General features: G+C 36.6%; 1 protein-coding gene across 1 annotated transcript in view; it reads right to left on the bottom strand.

Annotated features, from left to right (window-relative positions):
- The window catches only part of LOC111159209 (protocadherin 11 X-linked), a 583,780-nt gene that overhangs the window by 161,531 nt on the left and 398,281 nt on the right, over positions 1-23,968 (bottom strand). Inside the window, 1 exon segment of the mRNA XM_022521651.1 lies at positions 3,204-3,399. Coding sequence (XP_022377359.1) covers positions 3,204-3,399 — 196 coding nt within the window.

The following is a 23,968-nucleotide window of genomic DNA, read 5'->3' as shown; positions in this document are numbered from 1 at the left end:
AGTAAAAGTAGAACTTTAACAAATACTTTAAAGGCTGATTAATTTGTGTTCAAATTTTAGAAGAAGAGTTTACTTATTTATTTTCTTAAGAAATCTCTACATCCAAAGTGGGTCTTGAACTCACACACTTGAGATCAGGAGTTGCATATTTTACAGACAAAGCCATCTGGACAACCCCTAAGCTCAAATTTTAGGCATTAAAACAGCTGTAACATTTTCGGATATGCGAAATGACTATATCCAGTGAAGACGTTTAAAAAATGTAGATGACAAAACTATTGCAGTTGAAGACAATTATACCACTGATTAAACTGAGTTTGTTTCCCCTTCATTTAGCATATTCTCTGAAAATTAATTGATTTATGGCTGGTAAGCTGAAGATTGATTTGAATCTCCTTAGAATTACTCTATTTCACCATTTCTATTCTAAAGAAACATGGATGTTATCTATGATATGTTAAATTATAATACATCAGCAGGTTGCTGGAAATTTAGTAATTACTCTTTTATCTGAAACTTACAAATAGTGTGAGATAGCAATGCATTCCTTCTTTAAGGGGAAAAAAACCACAGACATTCTGGCTTCATATGTATGAACTATTAAAAATCTCTGAAGTTTAATATAGTAGACCGTTGATAATATTTCCATGTGTCCCAGAAAACAGTCTGAATTATAAAATCAGAGCAATGTTTTACAGAAGAAAGTTAAAAAAACATTTTTAACTATCCACAAATTATGTTTTACCTTATGCTACTTGTAATGAAGTAGATATGAACAGAGGGCCATATATAGATTGTTGTATTTAGAATAGTCACAAGAGGATCATATGGTCTCTAGACCACCCAGTTAAACTATATAATGATATACAAAATTTCAAGAAGTACAAAGTCACATTCTGCACTCTACTAGGTCTATACTCTTCTGTGTCTCCATAAAATACTTTGAGAAGTCAAAGACTTACCTGTTACAGTATCCACAGAAACCCAGCAGCAACCAATAATGCTGTTTATGATTTAGATTTTTGTTTCTGTTTTTATCAAATTAGTTAACTTTAAAGAGCAGGGTCTATTGAAAATGGTACACATAATTTGTTAGGGTTATGATTAGGGAAATCTCTGGGACATTGGGTTTGGCTCTCATACCAAAGGCTAAATTCAGGAGATTGCAACTGTAAAATTTAAAAAATTCAAAAACGTTTCAAATGGAATGAGACAGGATGTTTTATTAAACTTGTCTTCTGAAAGAGAAATAATTGGATTCAATTTGCTTGTTTTTTCGTTAACTTAAAAAGGATATTTAATATTCTTGGCAAAAGATACAAAAGTATGGATATCAATTTTATTATTTAATCAGCAGATTTTTATCAACATGGGAACTGCATTTTAAAGGATTAAAATGCCATTTTTTCCACTACATTCTTCTCTTTAGGTAAATACCTAGTAGTGCAATTGCTGGGTCATAGGGTAGCTCTATTTTTAACATCTTGAGGAACTTCTATACTGTTCACCAAAGTAGCTGTACCAGCTTGCATTCCTACCAACAATGCAAGAGGGACACATGCACCCCAATGTTCATAGCAGCAATGTCCACAATAGCCAAACTGTGGAAGGAGCCAAGATGTCCTACAGATGAATGGACAAAAAATAAAATAAAATAAAATAAAATTAAAAAGATGAATGAATAAAGAATATGTGGTACATATATACAATGGAATATTACTCAGCCATCAGAAAAGATGAATACCCACCATTTTCATCGACATGGATGGAACTAGAGGAGATTATGCTAAGTGAAATAAGTCAAGCAGAGAAACACAGTTATCATATGGTTTCACTCATATGTGGAATATAAGGAATACCACTGAAGACCATAGGGGAAGGGGGGGGAAACTGAATAGGAGGAAATCTGAGTGGGAGACAAACCATGAAAGACTCTGGACTCTAGGAAACAAACTTAGGGTTTCAGAATGGAGGGGGGTGGAGAGATGGGGTAGTTGAGTGATGGGTATTAAGGGGGGTACATGTTGTGATGAACATTGGGTGTTATCCACAACTAATGAAATATTGAACACTACATCAAAAATTAACGATGTACTATAGGTTGGCTAATTGAACATAATAAAAATGAATAAATTAAATAAAGTAAACTTAAAATAAAAAATAAAGGAGCATCAATAATTACCTCTAGCAAATTTTGGGGGAAATCTTATTCAGAGATGTTGTATTTCTATGTTTCTGTGAATGTACAAGGAATTTTCAGAACTATTTACTATTTCGGGCAATTCATTAGCAGAGAAGAAAGTAAATTCAGGATGCAATGCATTTCAAAATATGAAATGGGAACTGTGTAAAATAATTTGCTTGCTTAGGGACAGTATTAATTTCCTCTAACAGCTTACATTCCTATTTGTAGTATTATGAACTAAAATTCCACAGTTTATTAGTATCTACTAAATATCATTAAATCCATAATTATGCACTGTTTCAGAGTTAGAGTTTCTTCTGGAACAATGAAAGTACCTTAGCATCTCTGTCAGTCAGAAGAGATTATTTTGTTATGGCAAATTTTGATCTTCTCTTTTTTGTTTGTTTTTAATCAAAGCACACACATGTGCTATGTTGAAAATACAATTAGTATGCCATATTAAGGTAATAGAAATTCATTTAAAGTGAAATAATGTGTTTCTTGCACTTCTAGTAAGTTTCTTTGTTTTATAACAGAATAAAGGTCATATATGAAAAAACCGCGGGTATTATCATTCTCAATGGTGAGAAAAGTGGTTAATTAAAAAGTGCCTGCAGTTATTATCTCTACCAAAAATGAAAAAAATCTAAAAATAATTCATATGAATTACAAAAATAATTTTAAGTACTCAAATTAAATAAATACCATAAAATAAAGTGGCTAGTTACATACATATATACATATCTATATGTATATAAAAATTAAAAATCCTATCTGTGTCTAAAGAAAATGACTATTTTAAATTTCATGATAACTTTCAAAGTAGATATTATCACACATTTCATATATTATAAACTGCTGTGTATATATTATCCACTTAATTTGGTATTTTTACCTTTTAAAAATTTGTTACTACTCATATTAACATTAAATGGCCAGTGTCATTATAGCTGCAATTGTTCAACTAACAAGCACAATAAGCTCATTTATCCTGCAGGACTAGACAGGTATCACTTACAGGATTCAGGATCAGAGTTGCCATCCCCTTCAGTGCGGTTATTGGGTGCAGTATGATCAAAGTACTGCTCCTGAGGATAGCCAAAGTGCAGGGCATGGGATGTGCTAGGAATCCCCACATCATGATCTCCCAGTCCACCATCACTGCTGCTTTCCTGGGAGGTTTCTGGTAAGTGAAATGTGACATGCCGCTGGGACTGAAAGGAAGAAAGGAAATTTTAGGGTTCCAGTTATGATCTGAATAATTGCCCAATACATCCAATTTAGAAAATGCATTATTTCTGATATCCAGAGTAGTAACATTAACATGATCTTGAATTGTAAAAACTGTCAGGCTTTTGCAAAGAGTCAGCCTGTGTTCAAACGTGCTTCACTGAGCAGTAGAATTGTTTTTGCTACTTTTTAAAACATGGTACACCAGATGCATGAAAGTCAATTTGTTCTAAAGTGAGAAGCTGTCAAACTTTTTAGATATTTGAGCACATTGGAAATTCTGATCAGTATTCAAACATGGACTTATTTAACTATAATTTGACAATAATTCATTTCTGAAAATAAGTATGGATAAATATAACAAAACTATATTGCTATACCTATAAGATTCTGGTGGGCTGAAGCAGTAAATAATAGCACAAATATATTCAATGTTGTAGGTTTAGAAAATTAAAAGGACAAATCATCTTTTTCAAGAATTTTAGAGACAAAATTCTGTGCTGGAATTAAGTAATTAATTTCTTTGAAGATTTTATCTTATTTTATTTTAGAGAAAGGGAAAGAGACAGAGAGAGAGCATGAGCTGGAGGGACAGAGGGAGAGAGAATCTCAAGCAGACTCTGTAATGAGTATGGAGCCCAACATGGGGTTCAATCTCATGACCCTGGGATCATTACCTGAGCCAGAACCAAGAGTTGGATGCCTAACTGATTGTGCCACCCAGGCACCCCTGTATTAAAATTAATTTAAATAGATTCTACTCTGTACAAAATAAAAATAGTTACATGGTATGAATAACAGTTGATGGGATTTATAAAAATAAATTATAAGAATTTTATTGTAATTACAGGAGAATATAAAAAATATATAGATGCCAAAATATGAAGATGAAGCGTTTGTTTTCAAAATAAAGATTCATGACGTCTAGTGAGGATGCTACCTCGACTCAACCAGATGTAGTGATATTTTTTTTTCAACATTCCCATATGTAGTAGCTAATCTCCAAAGATAGCCCTCTTAATGGACCTCATCTCTTAGTATTAAGACTCTGATGTAATTCTCTACTGCCCTGAATGTGGGTGGGCCCTAGGGAACCAAAACTTGAAGTTTCTGCCTTCTTCCACTGGAATACTCACACTGGAGAAAATCAGCTGCATTGAAAGAAGTATGACTACTGGGAGACTTCCATATTGTGAGGAAGCTCAAGCTGGTCATGTGGAAAGACAGCACAGAAAGAAAGTACAATACCCAGGAAGGCCTAAGTGTTCCAATCACTCTAGTTCGGGTGCCAGATATGTATGTGAAGAATTTATTCTGAACATTACAGCTTATAGCCTTATATGAGCCATCCTAGCCATCTTCAGACATTTGAACAACCCCAGAGGAACCAGTCATTGTGGAGCAGAGATAATCTCTTCCATGAATGATCCAAATTCCTGACCTAAAAAATGTAAAGTATAGTTGGTTTTTGCTTTATGCTCCAAAGATTAGGGATAATTTACTATATAACAATAGATCAATCCAAATGACTAACAATGAGCAGTGTGAAAGATACAATTTAAAGATAATTGCTTAAGAAATTTATACATACCAAAATCACATACAATTAGATACTAAGAGATTTTCATGTCAAAATGAATACACTTTCACAAATTTAGTCTTGGCTGTCAGTCATTTTTTTCAAATGGAGATATGAAAATAATTGAAGACCATTACTATAGAATGAATGTGTACCCTCAAAACTTGTATGCTGAAATATAATCCCCGACATTATTACATTTGGGGTTGGGGCTTCTAGGAGATGATTATATCATGAGGGTGGGGACCTCATATATGAAGTTAGTGTCCTTATAAAAGCAGCCCCAGGGGAGTTCCAAGCTGGCAGAGTAGTAGGGGAACCCTGAACTTGATTCATATTTCAAATACAAGTAGATCAACTTTCAACTATTTTGAACAACTTGGAAGCGGACTGGAGGAGTACAGAAACAATCTGCACAGTTAGAATGAGAGAATTTGGGAGAGGCGAGTCGTTCATGCCCCTGAATTGGGGGACTAGGAATACACTTGGAAGGGAAAGGGAGGAAGCCTCGCTCCCCAAGTAAAATCAGGAATAGGGAGAAAGTTTGAAACAGCTCAGTGGGTTGTGACTGTACAATAAGCCATGGCGAAGAGACCCCTGAGTTGCTCAGGGTGAGTTGCTCCCCATCCTAGAGGACATTTGGAAAAGCATATTCATCCTCTCCAAAGAGAAAAGGACGGCCAAGGAGCCATTGAGTAGAACCCAGCAGCAGGTCAGAGGAACCTCCAGAAGATAGAAAACCTCATAACTTTTCAGTGTGAGCTACAATAGGCTTACACCTCTGTGCACGTGATGATTAGCCACTTTCCTGGGGTTGTCTGAGTAGGGTACAGAGACAGGAACAGATTGCAAATAACCTGGCTTCTGATTCTTGCTATGAGCCACAATAGGATTAAACCTCTGCGTGCGCGCGCGCGTGTGTGTGTGTAAGGGGGCGATTTTCAAGGGCTAAGCTGAGCTGAGCTGAGCAAAGATACTGGAGCACCTTGCAGATAACCTGGCCACTGCTTTTCACTGTCTGCCACATTAGATTCAAGCCTATTCAACAAGTTGTCTGAGACAAATGGGAGCAGGGGACTAATCTGAGGGCAGCTGGCTGATAACCTTGCTCCAGTTTTCCACTAAGCATTAAAATAAAATCTAGTCTCTGTGTGCACACTAAGCAATGACTTTTCAGGGATGGGATAGTGTCGGGCACACCCCAAGCCTCCCTGCCAGGGGATGGGAGTGTAAGCACACATTATCAGGCCCTTTAAAACTTGGAGTTTTGGGATGCCTGGGTGGCTCAGTTGGTTGAGAGGCTGCCTTTGGCTTAGATCATGATCCTAGCATCCTGGGATAGTGTCCCACATCAGGCTCCTTGCTTGGCAGGGAACCTGCTTCTCCCTCTGCCTCTGCCTGCTACTCTATCTGCCTGTGTTTGCTCTTTCTCTCTCTCTTTCTCTCTCTGACAAATCAATCAATTAATAAAATCTTTAAAAACAAAACAAAACAAAACAAAAAAACAACTTGGAGTTATGAATCCAAGCCACTGGCCAGAGATAAAATATGAGAGATCTGTGACTCTAGGCATGTGGATGACCTGGACACAGACATGTTAGGGAAGGGAAATAACGAAGGCCAAGGTCACAAGAGATTCCTACCTTTTCTAAGGTGGCCTCCTGTGTAGCAGGTGATGGGAGTTTTGATTACCAGGGACAAGAGAGTGATGTGACATCATATTCTACATCTTCCATCACCCCTCCCTTCTCCAACCCACCAGCACAGTCCGACTCCAGAGAGAAACACAGCATCTCAAGCAGAGGCTGAAGTCTCCTGCACTAATCCCCACCCCCGACCTGGAAGGAACAGCAGGCCTCTCCCTCAGAAGACCAACACAAACCCCAGCATATACCAAGTCCACTGATTAAAGAAAGCTCCAAACCATCAGCTTCTGGCTTAACCTCACAAACAAATCAAAGCATACTTACTGAAAGGATCAAACATTCCCAACTACAAACAGGTAGGAACTCTGTGGAGTTCAGCCAAAACATAATAGCATAGTGTACACAGCATACACCAGGATTACTTCTTGAAATTATCCTTGTTGCTGTTGATATTATGGTTGCTGATTTTGCTGTTTTTCTTTTTCTTTCTCTTTCTTCCTTCCTTTCTTTTTTGGACAAAATGACTAGAAGGAGAAATTAACAACAAAAGAAAGAGCCAGAGGTAGTACTCTCTGCCATAGATTAAACAATAGAGATATAGGTAAGATATCAGGACTAGAATTCAAAACAACGATTATAAAGATACTAGCTAGGTATAAAAAAAGCATAAAGGATATAGGGTATGCTTTAATGTAGAAATAAATGAACTAAAATCTAATCAGGTTGAAATAAAAATTGCAATTACTGAGATGCAGTAAATAAATGAAGGCCATCTGTACCCCAATGTTTATATCAGCAATGGCCACAGTTGCCAAACTGTGGAAAGAACCAAGATGCCCTTCAACGGACGAATGGATAAGGAAGATGTGGTCAATATACACTATGGAGTATTATGCCTCCATCAGAAAGGATGAATACCGAACTTTTGTAGAAACATGGACGGGACTGGAAGAGATTATGCTGAGTGAAATAAGTCAAGCAGAGAGAGTCAATTATCATATGGTTTCACTTATTTGTGGAACATAACAAATAGCATGGAGGACATGGGGGGTTAGGAGAAGGGAGTTGGGGGAAATTGGAAGGGGAGGTGAACAATGAGAGACTATGGACTCTGAAAAACAATCTGAAGGGTTTGAAGAGGTGGGAGGGTGGGAGGTTGGGGGAACCAGGTGGTGGGTATTAGAGAGGGCACAGACTGCATGGAGCACTGGGTGTGGTACAAAAACAATGAATACTGTTATGTTGAAAATAAATTTTAAAAAAATGATTAAAAAAGACAATGAATACTGTTACGGCGAAAATAAATTTTAAAAATTTTAAAAAAATAAAGTAAAAAAAATAAACAAAAACAAAAACTAAAACAAAAATGAAGGCTCTGACAGTGAGGATAAATGAGGCAGTAGAGTCACTGATATAGAAGACAAAGTGATGGAAAGTAAGGAAGCTGAGAAAAGTAGAGAAAAACAACTACCAGGTCACAAGAGGAGACTTTGAGAAACCAGTGATTCTATAAAGTGCAACGATATTCGAATGATAGGAGTTCAAGAAGATGAAGAAAACAGAGAGGAGCAGAGGTTTATTTGAACAAGTTATAGCTTAGAACATCCTTCATCTGGGGAAGGGAAAACACATACAAGTTCAGGAGGCACAGAGAACACCCTTCAAAATCAATAAAATTAAGTCAACACCCCACATATAATAGTGAAATTTGCAAATTCCAGAGACAAAGAGAAAAAACTAAAAGAAGCTCAGAGCAAGAGGTCCTTAACCTACAGGGGTAGAAAAATAAGTCTGGCAGCAGACCTGTCCACAGAGACCTGGCAGACCAGAAAAGACTGACATGACATATTCAAGGTGCTAAATGAGGAAAAATATGCAGGCAAGAATACTTTATTCATCAAGGCTGTCATTTAGAATGGAAGGGGAGATAAAGGGCTTGGAGGACAAAGAAACTAAAACATATTGTTATCACTAAACCATGCCTACAAAAAATATTTAAGTGGATCCTTTGGTCAGAGAGAGACAAAAGTAATGAAGACCATAATGGATCAGAGACAAACTATAGAAACAGACATTACAGGTAATACAATGGCACAAAATTAATATCTTTCAATAGTTATTCTGAGTGTAAGTGGGCTAAAAGCTCTAATCAAAGGACACAGATATCAGATTGGATTAAACAAACAAACAAACAAAAACAAGACCCACTGCTATGCTGTCTACCAGAGATTCATTTTAGATCCAAAAACAATTCCAGATTGAAAGTAAGGGGATGGAGAACCATTTATCATGCAAATGGACATCAAAAGAAAGCTAAAGTAGCAATCCTTATATCAGATAAATTACATTTTAAACCAAAGACTAGTAAGAGGTGACAAGAGGCACTATGTCATGATTAAAGGGTTTATCCAGCAAGAAGAACCAAAAATTATAAATATTTAATCCAACATGGGAGCAGCCAGTTAAAGAAACCAATTAATAACAAAAACTAAAGAAACACATTGAAAATGATACAATAATAGTAGAGGATTTTAACACCCCACTCAGAGCACTGGACAGATCATATAAGCAGAAGATCAACAAAGAAACAAGGGCTTTGAATGACCCATTAGAACAGATGGACTTCACAGATATATTCAGACCATTTCAGCCTAAAGCAACAGAATACACTTTCTTCTCATGTGCACATGGAGCATTCTCCAGAATAAATCATCTACTGCATCACAAATCACGTCTCTAAAGGTACCAAAAGATTGGGATTATATTTCACATATTTTTATGCCACTGCATATTTTAAGACCACATGCTTTAAAACTTGAATTAAATAACAAAAGACAATTTAAAAGGAACCCAAATATATGGAAGTTAAAGAACATCCTACTAAAGAATGAATAGGTTGACCAGGAAACTAAAAAAACAAAAACAAAAACAAAAACAAAACAAAACAAAACAAAACATAGAAGCAAATGAAAATGAAAACAGAAGAGTTCAGAACCTTGGGGATGCAGCAAAGGTGGTCCTAAGAGGGAAGTATATAACAATATAAGCCATTATCTTGAAGCAAGAAAAGTCTCAAATATACAAGCTACCCTTACACCTAAAGAAGCTGGAGAAAGTATAGCAAATAAAACCTAAATCCAGCAGAAGAAAATAAATAATAAAGACTGGAAACGAAAACAATGAAATAGAAACCAAAAGAACAGTAGCACATATCAATGAAACAAGAAGCTGTTTCTTTGAAAGAATTAGTAAAATCAATGAGCTCCTAGTCAGACTTACCAAAAAGAGAAAGGACCCAAATAAATAAAAATCACAAATGAAAAAGGAGAGATCACAACCAACACAGAATAAATGGAAACACTTATAAGAACATATTATGAGAAACTATATGACAACAAACTTGTCAATCTGGAAGAAATGGATGCATTCCTAGAAACATACAAATTACCAAAAGTGAAACAGGGAGATATAGAAAACCTGAACAGACCACATAACCAGCAAGGAAAGTGAAGCAATAATCAAAAATCTCCCAATAAACAAGACCTTTTATGGCCTCCCAGGAGAATTCTACCAAACATTTAAGGAACAGTTAATACTTATATTTTTGAAATTGTTTTTAAAAAATAGAAATGGAAGTAAAACTTTTAAGCCTATTTTATGAGGCCAGCAGTACCTTGACCCCACACCAGACAAAGATGACACCAAAAAGGAAAATTACAAACCAATATCCCTGATGAACATGGATTCGAATTTCTCACCAAGATGCTAGCCAATAGGATCCAACAGTACATTAAAAGGATTATTATTCACCACAATCAAGCGGGATTTATTCTTGGGTTGCAAGTGTGGTTCAAGATTAGTAAATCAATTAATTTAATGCATTATATTAATAAAAAAAGGACAAGAACCTTATGATCCTCTCATTAGGTGCAGAAGAAGCATTTGACAAAATACAGCATCTCCTCTTGAATAAAATTCTTCACAGTGTAGGGATACAGGAACTATATCTAGATATCATAAAAGTTGTATACAAAAAGCCCACAGTAAATAATCATTCTCAATGGGGAAAAACAGGTTTTCCCCTAAAGTCAGGAATATGACAGGGATGTTCAATCTTACCACTGGTAGTTCAACATATTACTAGAAGTCCAAGCCTCAGGAATCAGGCAACAAAAAGAAATAAAAGGCATTCAAACTGGCAAAGAAGAACTCTAACTCTCATTCTTCACAGATGACATGATATTTTATGTGGAAAGCCTAAAAGACTCCACCCCAAAACTCTAGATCTCATATAGCAGTTCAACAAATGTAGCAGGATATAAAATCAGTGAAGAGAAATCAACTGAATTTCTATACAATAAACAGTGAGACAGAAGAGAAATTAAGGAATCAGTCCCATTGACAATTGCACCAATAACCATAAGATACCTAGGAATAAACCTAACCAAAGAGGTAAATGATCTGTACTCTGAAAACTATAGAATAGTTATGAAAGACATTTAGGAGGAGACAAATGGAAAAGCATTCCATGCTCGTGGATGGGAAAAACAAATATTGTTACAATGTCTATGCTACCCAGAGTAATCCACACATTAAGTGCAATCACTATCAATATTGCATCAACATTTTTCACAGAGCTAGAATAAATAATCCTAATATTTGTATGGAACCAGAAAAGACCTTGAATAGTCAGAGGAATACCAAAGCTGAAAGCACCACAATGCCAGACTTCAAGCTATATTACAAAGCTGCAATAATAAGGACAGTATGGTACTGGCACAAAAGCAGACAGATCAATGGAGTAAAATAGAAAACCCTCAACCCCTTGGTCAACTAATCTTGGAGAAAGCAGGAAGGAATACCTAATGTAAAAAACACAGTCTCATCAACAAGTGGTGGTGGGAAAATTAGCAACATGCAGAAGAATGAAACTGGACCATTTCCTTACACCACAGACAAAACTAGACTGAAAGATAGATGAAAGACCTAAATGTGAGGTAAGAATCCATCAAAATCCTAAAGAACACACACAGCAACTTCTTTGACCTCAGTTGCGGCAACTTCCTGTTACACACTTCTTCAAAGGCAAGGGAATCAAAAGCAAATGAGCTATTGGGACTTCATCAAGATAAAAATCTTTTGCAGAGCAAAGAAAACAGTTGACAAAACCAAAAGAAAACCTAAAGAATGGGGAAAGATATTCGCAAATGTCTTATCAGATAAAGGACTAGTAGCCAAGATCTATAAAGAATTTATCAAGTTTAACACCCAAAACAACAAATAATCCAGTCAAGAAATGAGCAGAAAGTATAAACAGACGTATCTACAAAGAAGATATACAAATGACCAATAGACACTGAGAGAAAAAAATGTTCAATATCACTTGGCAGCAGAGAAATACAAATCAAAACCACAATGAGATATCACTTCCCACCAGTCAGAATTGCTAAAATTAACAAGTCGTGAAACAACAAACGTTGGAGAGGATGCAGAGAAAGGGGAACCCTCTTACACTTGGTGGGAATACAAGCTGGTAGAGCCACTCTGTAAAACAGTATGGAGGTTCCTCAAGACATTAAAAATAGAGCTACCCTATGACCCAGCAATTGCAGTTCTAGGTATTTACCAAATGAATAGAAACATGGTGATCTGAAGGGGCACCTGCATCCCAATGTTTATAGCAGGAATATCCACAGGAGCCAAACTATGGAAAGAACCCAGATGTCCACTGACAAATGAATGGATAAAGATGTAGTATGTATATACAATGGAATAGTACTCAGCCATCAGAAATTGAAATCTTACCATTTGTAATGACATGGATGGAACTAGAGGGTATTATGCTAAGCAAAAGAAGTCAATTAGAGAAAGAAAATTATCATATGATTTCATTCATATGTGGAATTTAAGAAACAAAACAAGGGATCATAGAGGAAAGGATGGAAAAATAAAATAAAATGAAAGCAGAGAGGAAGACAAAACATTAGAGACTCTAAACTATAGAAAACAACCCAAGGTTTGCTGGAGGAGAGGTGTGTGGGATGGTATAACAGAGTGATGGGCATTAAGGATGGCACTTGATGTAATGAGCACTGGCTATTGTGTGCAGTTGATGAATATAGTATATGTTAATTAATTGAATTTAAATAAAATTAAATTAAATGAAAAGTAGCCCCAAAGACCTCCCTGTCCCTTTCTTCCAAATTGAACACACAGTGAACAAATTTTGTCAGTCCAGCAATGCTGAATTTGACTGTTGTCTCTCAAATAAACCATAAGCTCATAATTATAAGTTAAATCTTATTTAATTTCAAAATTATTAATAGTTGTTTATATAAATTATTATATATAAATTAAAACATAAGCATTTATATTCACAAGACTTTTGAAAATGCAAGGTCTGTAACATTAGCATTTTAAAAATGCTTGAAACATTATAATGCAGACATTTGTCTATAATTAGCTATTGTATATAATTTAAATTCAGAATAATATTTAATACATAGGTAGAGAAAATAACTGCATATAAAATATTCCAGTTGATCATAAGATTATGAGTGCCTCCATAATAATGCATAATGGTTAAACATATTTCTATTTTCTATTACATACAAGTAATATATTTCATGTATATAATATACATACATTTATAATGTACTCATAATATATGCATATGTCTACTGTGTATGTATATGTGTGTGTGCATGTTTATTTATCATTGAATTTTTAAAGTATTAGACCTAAATAATGGAATCTATAAGTAAGAACACAATTATTGCTGACAAAAGTAAATGAATCTAGGATTTTACATGCACTGGTTAAACATGGAATCATACATCCCAACTGAATGAAAATTGCCAGTGAATAGCGGAGATTATATATATATATATATATATATATATATAAACATATATATATATACTTTATGATGTAAGAGAAACAGTTTTGTAATTAGTTGCTTATCTGCACAGAGTAGTACAAGACAATTTAATTTAGAAAGATATTATCCCATCCTAGGAAACCTATACTAGTAACTTAACTAAAAACCTTTCCAAAGAAATGCCCTAGAATGAATCTGTAATTGTCCTGACTATGTATTCACCTAACCCTCTCAACACTGATAAGTCAAATCCTCTTAGGGATAAATAAGATAGAATGAATGGGTTTGGAAGGACTGTTTTTTTTTTTTTTAAGATTTTATTTATTTATTTGACAGAGAGAGATCACAAGTAGGCAGAGAGGCAGGCAGAGAGAGGAGGAAGCAGGCTTCCCACTGAGCAGAGAGCCTGATGCGGGGCTCGATCCCAGGACCCTGAGATCATGGCCTGAGCCAAAGGCAGAGGCCTTAACCCACTGAGCCACCCAGGCACCCCTGGAAGGACTGTTTTAGTGGACAACTGTTTTTTGTTCTTTCCTCAGTGCACAAAAATATACCACTAGAGACAGCTCCCTGTTCCTGAAAAACAGTTCTACTTGACATTATCACAAACACTCCTTTGAGGTTTCAAAATGGGGCAGTCATATTAATAAACTCTCTTGTTAATATTAGCTTCAACAAATTTCAGGATGTCTCAAGTGGAGATAATGGTTATGTTGTTTTTGTCATTAAAATTTCTATGTCATTTAAAAATAATTATCAATTGCTCTATATCATTTTAAAATATCCTAAAGTTTAATGGCATAGTGGGGATTTGATTTCTTTCTCAACTCACAGTTTCAAAGTTTACAATCTGGAACAATGTTTACCTATTTTTATAATTCATAGAAGTCAAATATCATAAAATACAATATCGTATTTAATCAGTGAATTTACGAGAGACTCCATATTTGTACATATGTGATTAACTAAGTTGTGATTAACTAGGACAGTTTCTGAAACTGTCCCAAAAAATAAAAATGGAAGGAAAACTTTCAAACTCATTCTATGAGGCCAGCAACACCTTGATCTCAAAACCAGACAAGACCCCAATTCAAAGGAGAATTACAAATCAATATCCTTGATGGAGATGGATGCAAAAATTCTCACTGATATACTAGTTAATAGGATCCAACAGTACATTAAATGGATTATTCACCATCACAAAGTGGGATTTATTCCTGGGCAGCAAGTGTGGTTCAACATACAGAAATAAAAAATGTGATACACCATATTAATTAAAGAAAGGACAAGAACCATATTATCCTCTCAATAGATGTGGAAAAAGCATTTGACAAAATACAGCATCCTTTCTTGATTAAAACTCTTCAAAAAGGATAAGGAGAACATACCTCAATATCATAAAAGCCATATATGAAAGACCCACAGCAAATATCCTCAATGGGGAAAAACTGAGAGCTTTTCCCCTTAGGTCAGGAAGAGGACAGGAATGTCCATGCCTGCCATTGTTCAGCATTGTACTAGAATTCCTATCATCAACTATCAGACAAGAAAAACATAAAAGTCATCCAAATCAGAAAAGAAGTCAAACTCTTATTCATTACAGAGGACATAATACTCTATGTAGAAAACCCAAGAGTTGAATAAAAAATTGCTAGAACCGATACTGAAATTCAGCAAAATCACAGGATATAAAACCAATACATATAAATCAGTTACCTTTCTATACACTAATAATGAAGTAGAAGAAAGAGAAATCAAGGATTGCATCCCATTTACAATTGCACAAAAAACAATGAGATACTTAGGAATAAAACTAACCAAAGAGGTAAAGTATCTGTACTCTGAAAACTATAGAAAGAAAGAAATTGAGAAAGAAACAAACGGAAAAACACCCCATGCTCATGGATTGGAAAAACAGATATTGTTAAAATATCTATGCTCCCCAAAACATTCTACACATTTATTATAATCCTTATCAGAATACCACCAGCATTTTTCACATAGCTGGAACAAACAATTCTGTTTTGTACAGAATCAGAAAATACCCCAGAATAGTCAGAAGAAAGCTGAAAAAGAAAATCAAAGCTAGTGACATCACATTTTCGGACTTCAAGCTGTTTATAAATCTGTAATCATCAAGACAGTATGTTAACAGTGCAAAAACAGATATGTGGATCAATGGACAGACTATAGAACCCAGAAATGAAACCTCAACTCTATGGTTAACTAATCTTCAACAAAGAAGGAAAGAATATTCAATGAAAAAAATAATGTCTTTTCAACAAATGGTGCTTGGAAAATTGGACAGCCACATGCAGAAGAGGACATGAACAGACATTTCTCTAATGAATTCATACAAATGGCCATGGACACATGAAACTATACTGAACATCTCTCTTGGCATCAGGGGAAAAATATCAAAACAACAATGAGATACTTCCTCACACCAATCAAAATGGCTAAAATATATCAGCTCAGGGAACAACAAATGTTGGCGAGGATGCAGAGAAAGGGGAACCCTCTTACACTGTTAGTGGGAAGGCAGAATGTTGCAGCCACTATGGAAAGCATTATGATGGATCCTCCAAAAGGCAAAAATAAAACTACCTTATGACCCAGCAATTGTACTACTAAGTATTTATCCAAGGGATACAATCACAGTGAATCAAAGGGGCAGCTTCTCCCCAAAATTTATAACAACAATGTCCACAATAGCCAAAATATAGGAAGAACCCAAATGTCCATCGATAGATTAATGGATAAAAAAGAGATGTAATGTGATTATATATGTATATGTATATGTATGTATATATTTGTATATACATACCGAGGTGGTGTGTATACATATACATACATATATACATATCTAATGGAATATTACTGAGTCATCAAAAAGAATGAAATCTTGCCATTTGAAACAACACAGATGGAACTGGTGGGTATTACGCTATGCAGAGTATGTCAGTCATACAAAGAAAAAAAACATGATTTCACTCATATGTGGAATTTAAGAATCAAAACAGATGAACATAGGGGAAATGAAGAAAAAATAAGATAAAAATAGAGAGGGAGGTGGGAGGAGCAAGTTGGCAGAGAAGTAGGAAATCCTGTTTCACGCAGTACCCTAAAGGTAGCTAAATATCTACCACAACACTCTGAAGACCCATGAAATCAGCCTGAGATGTAAGATTAGACACTCCAGGATCTCTACAGGGGCAGAGACATCAGTGGAGAGGTAAAGTAGAGTGGGAAAAATCGGACTGATATTGGAGGATAAACAGAAGGGGGAGGGAGCCACTAGAAGTGACCCATTGGAAAGTAATACCCCAATATGTAAGTGCCCTATGATTGGGGACAAGCATTAACTTGGAGTATGGTTAAAAGTACTAAATAAGAGCAAAAGATCTTAAGGGGAAACTGGTGGAATTGGGCTGTCACAGGCAGGGACCTAAGTCCACATTCCTAGAAGGGTCACTGCTGGTGACCACCCATGCCAGAGAGAGTCCAGCAGAGCCTCCAGTCCCTAAGCTGATGGCTTTCTGCTGCTTACATCACAGCTGGGGCTGGGCACACTCCCACCCACACCTGAGAGAGCCTGGTGTGGGTGCCAGCCAGTGGTCTCTAGGACTGCAGCCTTCCACAACCAGCCCAGGGGTCTAAGCACTCCCAGACCATGCCTGAGAGAACCTGGTGTAATCTCTGGTCAGGATCCTTCTGCCTAGTCTTCTGAGACCTGCACAACCATGAGGTCTGAGCCTACCTAGCATGGGCCTGGACTCCAGACAACAGTCCCAGCAGAGGCAGCTACTGGAAGCTGGCTCCCTGGACCAATATTGCTCAAGTTTTTAGTGTCATGGGGGTGTAGAGACAAGAGGGTCTTCTGGTGACCACTGGATCAGTGGCTGGGGCTGCACATACCCCGTGGGAGGTTGCACAGTTCAGCAGAGTTTGCAGAGGGGTAGTCTGTGTGTTCTGGACCACCTAGAGGGGAGCAGTCTGAGGCTTCTCTCTGAGGTAGAGGTCTGGGTCCAGACAGATTCCATGCTCGGACTGCCTAAAATGCTGCAAAAAGCCACTAAAGAACAAAAACCTCCAGAGAACAAAAGCCTGAAAAACTGATTTCTACAGAGCCCAGCCTCTTGATAACCTGCAGGGCAACAAAACTCAAACAGAACTGGCAGAAAACAACGCAGCAGGCCGTTCCCCCAGAAAACAAGCCAAAAGAACAAGAGGACAACCACCACAGGGTCCCTATAAAACTATAAAACCCCAACATCAGGAGAAAACAATATATTAACCTCCCAGTATTGCCCTAAAACCTGTATATTTCATAGATACAACTTTTTCTTTTTAATTCGTTCTCATGATTCTTGTTCTTTTAATTTTTTAACCTACTTATGATTACAACTAGAGGTTTAATAAAACATATTCCATAATAACTATTTTTGTTGTTTTAAAGATATTTATTTATTTATTTGACAGAGAGAGACACACAGTGAGAGAGCGAACACAAGCAGGGGTAGAGGGGAGAAGGGAGAAACAGGCTTCCGCAAGCAGGAAGCCCAATGCAGAGCTTGATTCCAGGACCCCGGGATCATGACATGAACCAAAGGCAGACGCTTAATGACTAATCTACCCAGGCACCTCCATAATAACTTTTTAACTTGAATTTTTTTCAAACATATACCTGGGTTTCCTTTTTTTTCCTTTCTTTTTAAAATATGCATTTAGATATAAGCTTCAAGGTAATCCTTTTTCCCTATTCAATATTACCCTATCTACAAAGCAGTTTTAATTTCCCTGTGTCTCTGGGAAGTTGAGTCATTTAACAAAGTTATCAAGATACACTCGGGAGTTACCAAAATAACCTTCCACGCCCACATTGAGGATTCATAACCACCCTCCAACTTATTCTTCTCTCAGTGTTTCTGTGTATTTGTTTTTGTTCTGGTATTATATAAATCTTATTCTTAGGGTACACTTTGGGTTTTTCTTTTTTTCTTGTCATTTACTTTTGTCTGTCTTTTTGTTAGTTCGTTTTTGTTTGTGTACCTTATAAATATTACTTGGGGCTCAATTTGGCAGGGTTTCTCTCTCTCTCTCTCTTTTTTCCCCCTCTTTTTCCCTCCTTTTTTTTTTTCTTTCTTTTTGTGGTGACTTCCGATTGCTCTGAAACTTTCCAGGGTGTTCCTTGCCTGGATCATGATTGATATATTCAGCTATACATCCCCTCAAACACCTCTCACCAAAATGACTAGAAGAGAAACATGCACCAGATGAAAAATTCAGAGACTGTGCCCTCTAACATAGAATTATTGGATATGGACATAAAGAGTATGTTGGTAAAAGAATTCAGGGTAACAAATATCCAGCCAATGGCTAGGTTGGAGAAAACCATAGTGACAACACACAATCTCTAAGGGAAGAGGTGAGAGCCAATCTGACAGAAGTTAAAAATGCTATCAATGAGATCCAATCCAATTTAAATACTCTAACAGCTAGGGTAACTGAGGCAGAAGATAGAACTGGTGATCTAGAGGACAAACTGATAGGAAAGAAGGATCAGGAGAAGGCCTGGGAAAAACAGCTTAGAAGCCATGAAAACAAAATTAAGGAAATAAATGACACCATGAAATGTTCCAACATCAGAATTATTCGGATCCCTGAGTGGATGGAGAAAGAGAGAAGCCTAGAAGATATAGTTGAACAAATTTCGGATGAAAATTTCCCCAATCGGGAGAATGGAACAAGCGTTCCTGTCCTAGAGACAGAAAGGACACCCACCAAGATCAACAAATCTAGAAAGACCTCAGGACAATTATTGTGAAATTCATAAATCATAGTTTTAGACAAGAGGTTCTGAGGGCAACTAGGGGGAAAAATTCCTTTCATACAGAGGAAGGTCCATCAGAATAACACCAGACATGTCCACAGAAACCTGGCAAGCCAGAAAGGCCTGGAAAGACATATTCAGGGTACTAAATGAGAAGAACCTGCAACCAAGAATACTTTATCCATTTTGAAAATGGATGGAGAGATAAAGAGCTTCCAAGACTGGCAAGGTTTAAAAGAGTATGTGGCCATGAACTTTAAACTACAAGAAATATTAAGGGGGTTCTATAAAAAAAAGAAAGAACCCAACAGTGATATAGAACAAATATTTACAGAAACAATCTATAGAAACAAGGACTTCACAGGCAACATGATGTCAATAATAACTTATCTTTCAATAATCATTCTCAACGTGAAAGACCTAAATGCTCCCATAAAACAGCACAGGGTTGCCAACTGGATAAAACGATGACCCATTCATATGCTGTCTACAAAAGACACACTTGGAACCTAAAGATACATCCAGATTGACTGTGAATGGCTGGAGCAGCATCTTTCATGCTGGTGGGTTTCAAAAGAAAGCTGGGGTAGCAATTCTCATATCAGATAAATTAGATTTGAAGCTAAAGACTGTAGTCAGAGATAAAGAAGGACATTACATCATTCTTAAATGGTCTATCCACCAAGAAGATCTAAAAACTGTAAATATTTATGACCCCAGTATGGGAACAGCCAACTACATAAGCCAACTGCTAATCAAAATAAAGAGACATATTGATTTGAATACATTAATTGTAGAGGATCTTAACATACCACTCACAGTAATAGACAGATCATTCAAGCAGAAAATCAATAAAGAAAAAGAGATTTGAATGACATTTTGGACCAGATGGACCTCATAGATATATACAGAACATTCCACCCTAAAATAACAGAATACTCATTCTTCTCGAGTGCACAAGGAACTTTCTACAGATTAGAACACATACTGGGTCACAAATCAGGGCTCAACTGATACCAAAAGACTGAGATTATTCCCTGAATATTCTCAGCTCACAGTGATTTGAAACCGGAACTCAACCACAAGAAAAAGTTTGGAAAGAAACCAAATACTTGGAAGCTAAAGAACAGCTTGCTCAAGAATGTTTGGGTCAATGAGGAAATCAAAGAAGAACTTAAACAATTCATGGAAACCAATGAGAATGAAGACCCATCAGTCCAAAACCTATGGGATACAGCAAAGGCAATTGTAAGGAGGAAATACATAGCCAGCCAAGCCTCCCTCAAAAAGACTTGAAAAATCCAGAATACACCAGCTTTCTTTACACTTTAAAGAACTGGAAAATCAACAACAAATTACGGCAGCCCCACACACGATAAGGGAAATAATCAAGATTAGAGCAGAGAAGAAATGGATGCATTCCTGGAAACCTATAAACTTCCAAGACTGAAACAAAGAAATTGACAAACTGAATACACCAATATCTAGCAATGAGATTGACGTAGTGATCAAAATCCTCCCCAAAAAGAAGAGCCCAGGACCTGATGGATTCCCTGGGGAATTCTAAGATATTCAAAAAAGAAATAAAACCTATTCTCCTGAAGCTGTTTCAAAAAATAAAAACGGAAGGAAAACTTCCAGACGTTTTCCATGAACCCAGCATTACCTTGATCCCCAAACCAGGCATAGACCCCATCAAAAAGGAAAATTTCAGACCAATATCCCTGATGAATATGGATGCCAAAATCCTCAACAAGATCCAACAGTACATTGGAAAGATTATTCAACATGACCAGGTAGGATTTATCCCTGGGATGTAAGTGTGGTTCAACATTAGCAAATCAATCAATGTGATAGAACAAATCAGCAAGAAAGAGAGAAGAACCACATGGTCCTCTCAATTGATCCAGAAAATATTAGACAAGATACAGCATCTGTTCCTGATTAAAACTCTTAAAACTATAGGGATAGAGGAAATATTCCTCAACTTCATAAAATCTATGTATGAAAAACCCATAGCGAATATGATTCTCAGTGGAGAAAAGCTGACAACCTTCCCTTTGAGGTGAGGAACACAACAAGGATATCCACTCTTGCCACTATTGTTCAACATAGTACTAGAAGTCCTAGTAACAGCAATCAGACTACAAAAATAAAAGGTATTCAAATTGGCAAAGAAGAAGTCAAACTCTCCCTCTTCACAGATGATATGATACTTTATATGGAAAACCCAAAAGACTCCACCCCAAAACTACTAGAACTCATACAACAATTCAGTAATGTGGCAGCATACAAAATCAATGCACATAAATCAGTTGATTTCTTATGGACTAACAATTAATATATAGAAAGGGAAATTAGAGACTTGATTCAATTTACTATAGCACCAAGAACCATAAGAAACCTGGGAATAAACCTAACCAAAGCAGTAAAAGATCTGCACTCAAGGAACTACAGAACACTCATGAAAGAAATTGAAGAAAACACAAAAAGATGGAAGAACATTCCATGCTCACGGATTGGAAGAATAAAGATTGTTTAAATGTCCATACTGCCAAGAGTAATCTATACTTTCAATACTATCCTGATCAAAATTCCACCGGGATTTTTCAGTGTGCTGGAACAAACAATCCTAAAATTCGTATGGAATCAGAAGATACCCCAAATTGCTAAGGACGTGCTGAAAAGGAAAAACAAAACTGGGCATATCATGTAGCCTGATTTTCAGCTTTACTACAAAGCTGTGATCCACCAAGACAGCATGGTATTGGCACAAAAACAGACACATAGACCAGTGGAACAGAGTAGAGAGCCCAGATATGGGCCCTCTACTCTATGTTCAAATAATCTTTGACAAAGCAGGAAAAAATATCTGGTGGAAGAAAGACAGTATCTTCAATAAATGGTGTTGGGAAACCTGGACAGCTATGTATAGAAGACTTAATCTTGACCTTTCTCTTACCCCATACACAAAGATAAACTTGAAGTGGATAAAAGACCTCAAGACAGGCATCCATCAAAATCCCAGAGGAGAATATAAGCTCTAACATCTTCGACATCACTACAGCAACTTCTTTTGAGACATGTCTCCAAAGCCAAAGGAAACAAAAGCTAAAATGAACTTTTGGGACCTCACCAAGATAAAAAGAATCTGCACAACAAAGGAAATAGTCAACAAAACAAAGAGGCAAGTCACAGAATGAGAAAAGATATTTGAAATGACACTTCAGACAAAGTGTTGATATCTAAGATCTATAAAGAATTCCTCAAATTCAACACTCAAGAAACAGATAATCACATCAAAAAATATGCAGAAGACATGAACAGACACTTCTCCAAAGAAGACATGCAAATGGCTAACAGACACCTGAAAAAGTGTTCATCATCACTAGCCATCAGGAAGATTCAGATACCACCTTACACCAATTAGAATGATCAAAATAAAGAAGCCAGTAACCAACATGCGTTGAAGAGGATGTGGAGAAAGGGAACCCTCTTACACTGTTGGTGGGAATGCAAGTTGGTGCAGCCACTTTGGAAAACAGTGTGGAGATTCCTTAAGAAATCAAAAATAGAGCTACCCTATGACCCCACAATTGCACAACTGGGTATTTACCCCAAATATACAGATATAGTGAAAAGAAGGGCCATCTGTACCCCAATGTTCATGGCAGGAATGGCCACAATTGCCAAACTGTGGAAAGTGCCAAGGGTATTTATCCCAAAGATACAGATGTAGTGAAAGAAGGGACATCTGTACCCCAATGTTCATGGCATCAATGGCAACAGTCGCCAAACTGTGGAAAGAGCCAGGATGCCCTTCAACAGATGAATGGATAAAGAAGATATGGTCCATATATACAATGGGATATTATGCCTCCATCAGAAAGGATGAATATCGAACTTCTGTATCAACATGGATGGGACTGAAGGAGATTATGCTGAGGGAAATAAGTCAAGCAGAGAGAGTCAATTATATGGTTTCATTTATTTGTGGGGCATAAGGAATAACATGGAAGACATTGTGAGAAGGAAAGGGAAAGTGAATTGGGGGCTATCAGAGGGGGAGATGAACCGTGAGGGACTGTGGAGTCTGAGAAACAAACTGAGAGTTTGGGAGTGGTGGGAGGTGTGGGGTTAGGTGAACTTAGTGGTGGGTATTAAGGAGGGCATGTAGTGCATGGAGCACTGGGTGTGGTGCATAAATAATGAATCTTGGAACACTGAAAAAATAAAATTAAATTAAAAAAAGAAATGAAAAAAATGGAGAGGGAGGAAAACTGTAAGAGACTCTTAAGTATCAAAAAAAAAACTATCAAAAAACCAAAAAAACTATAACAAAAAAACTATAGACTCAAGTATCAAAAAAACTGTAAGAGACTCTTTAAGTATCAGAAAAACTATAGGGGTTGCTATAGGGGAGGTGGGTGGAGGGATTGGATAATGGTGATGGGCATTAAGTTGAGGACTTGATGTAGTTAGAACTGGGTGTTACATGCATCTCATGAATCAATAAATTCTACTCCTGAATCTAATAATACTATATCTGTTAATAAAATTGAATTTAAATTAAAAAATTAGAACAAGTTCCAATTACATTCAAAGCATGTTTGTT

This window comes from Enhydra lutris, unplaced genomic scaffold (assembly GCF_002288905.1).
Source record: "Enhydra lutris kenyoni isolate GAN:26980312 unplaced genomic scaffold, ASM228890v2 scaffoldscaffold67, whole genome shotgun sequence".
Taxonomy (NCBI): Eukaryota; Metazoa; Chordata; class Mammalia; order Carnivora; family Mustelidae; genus Enhydra; species Enhydra lutris.
Note: the sequence above shows the minus strand (reverse complement) of the source record. Positions and strands in the feature narration are given on the sequence as shown.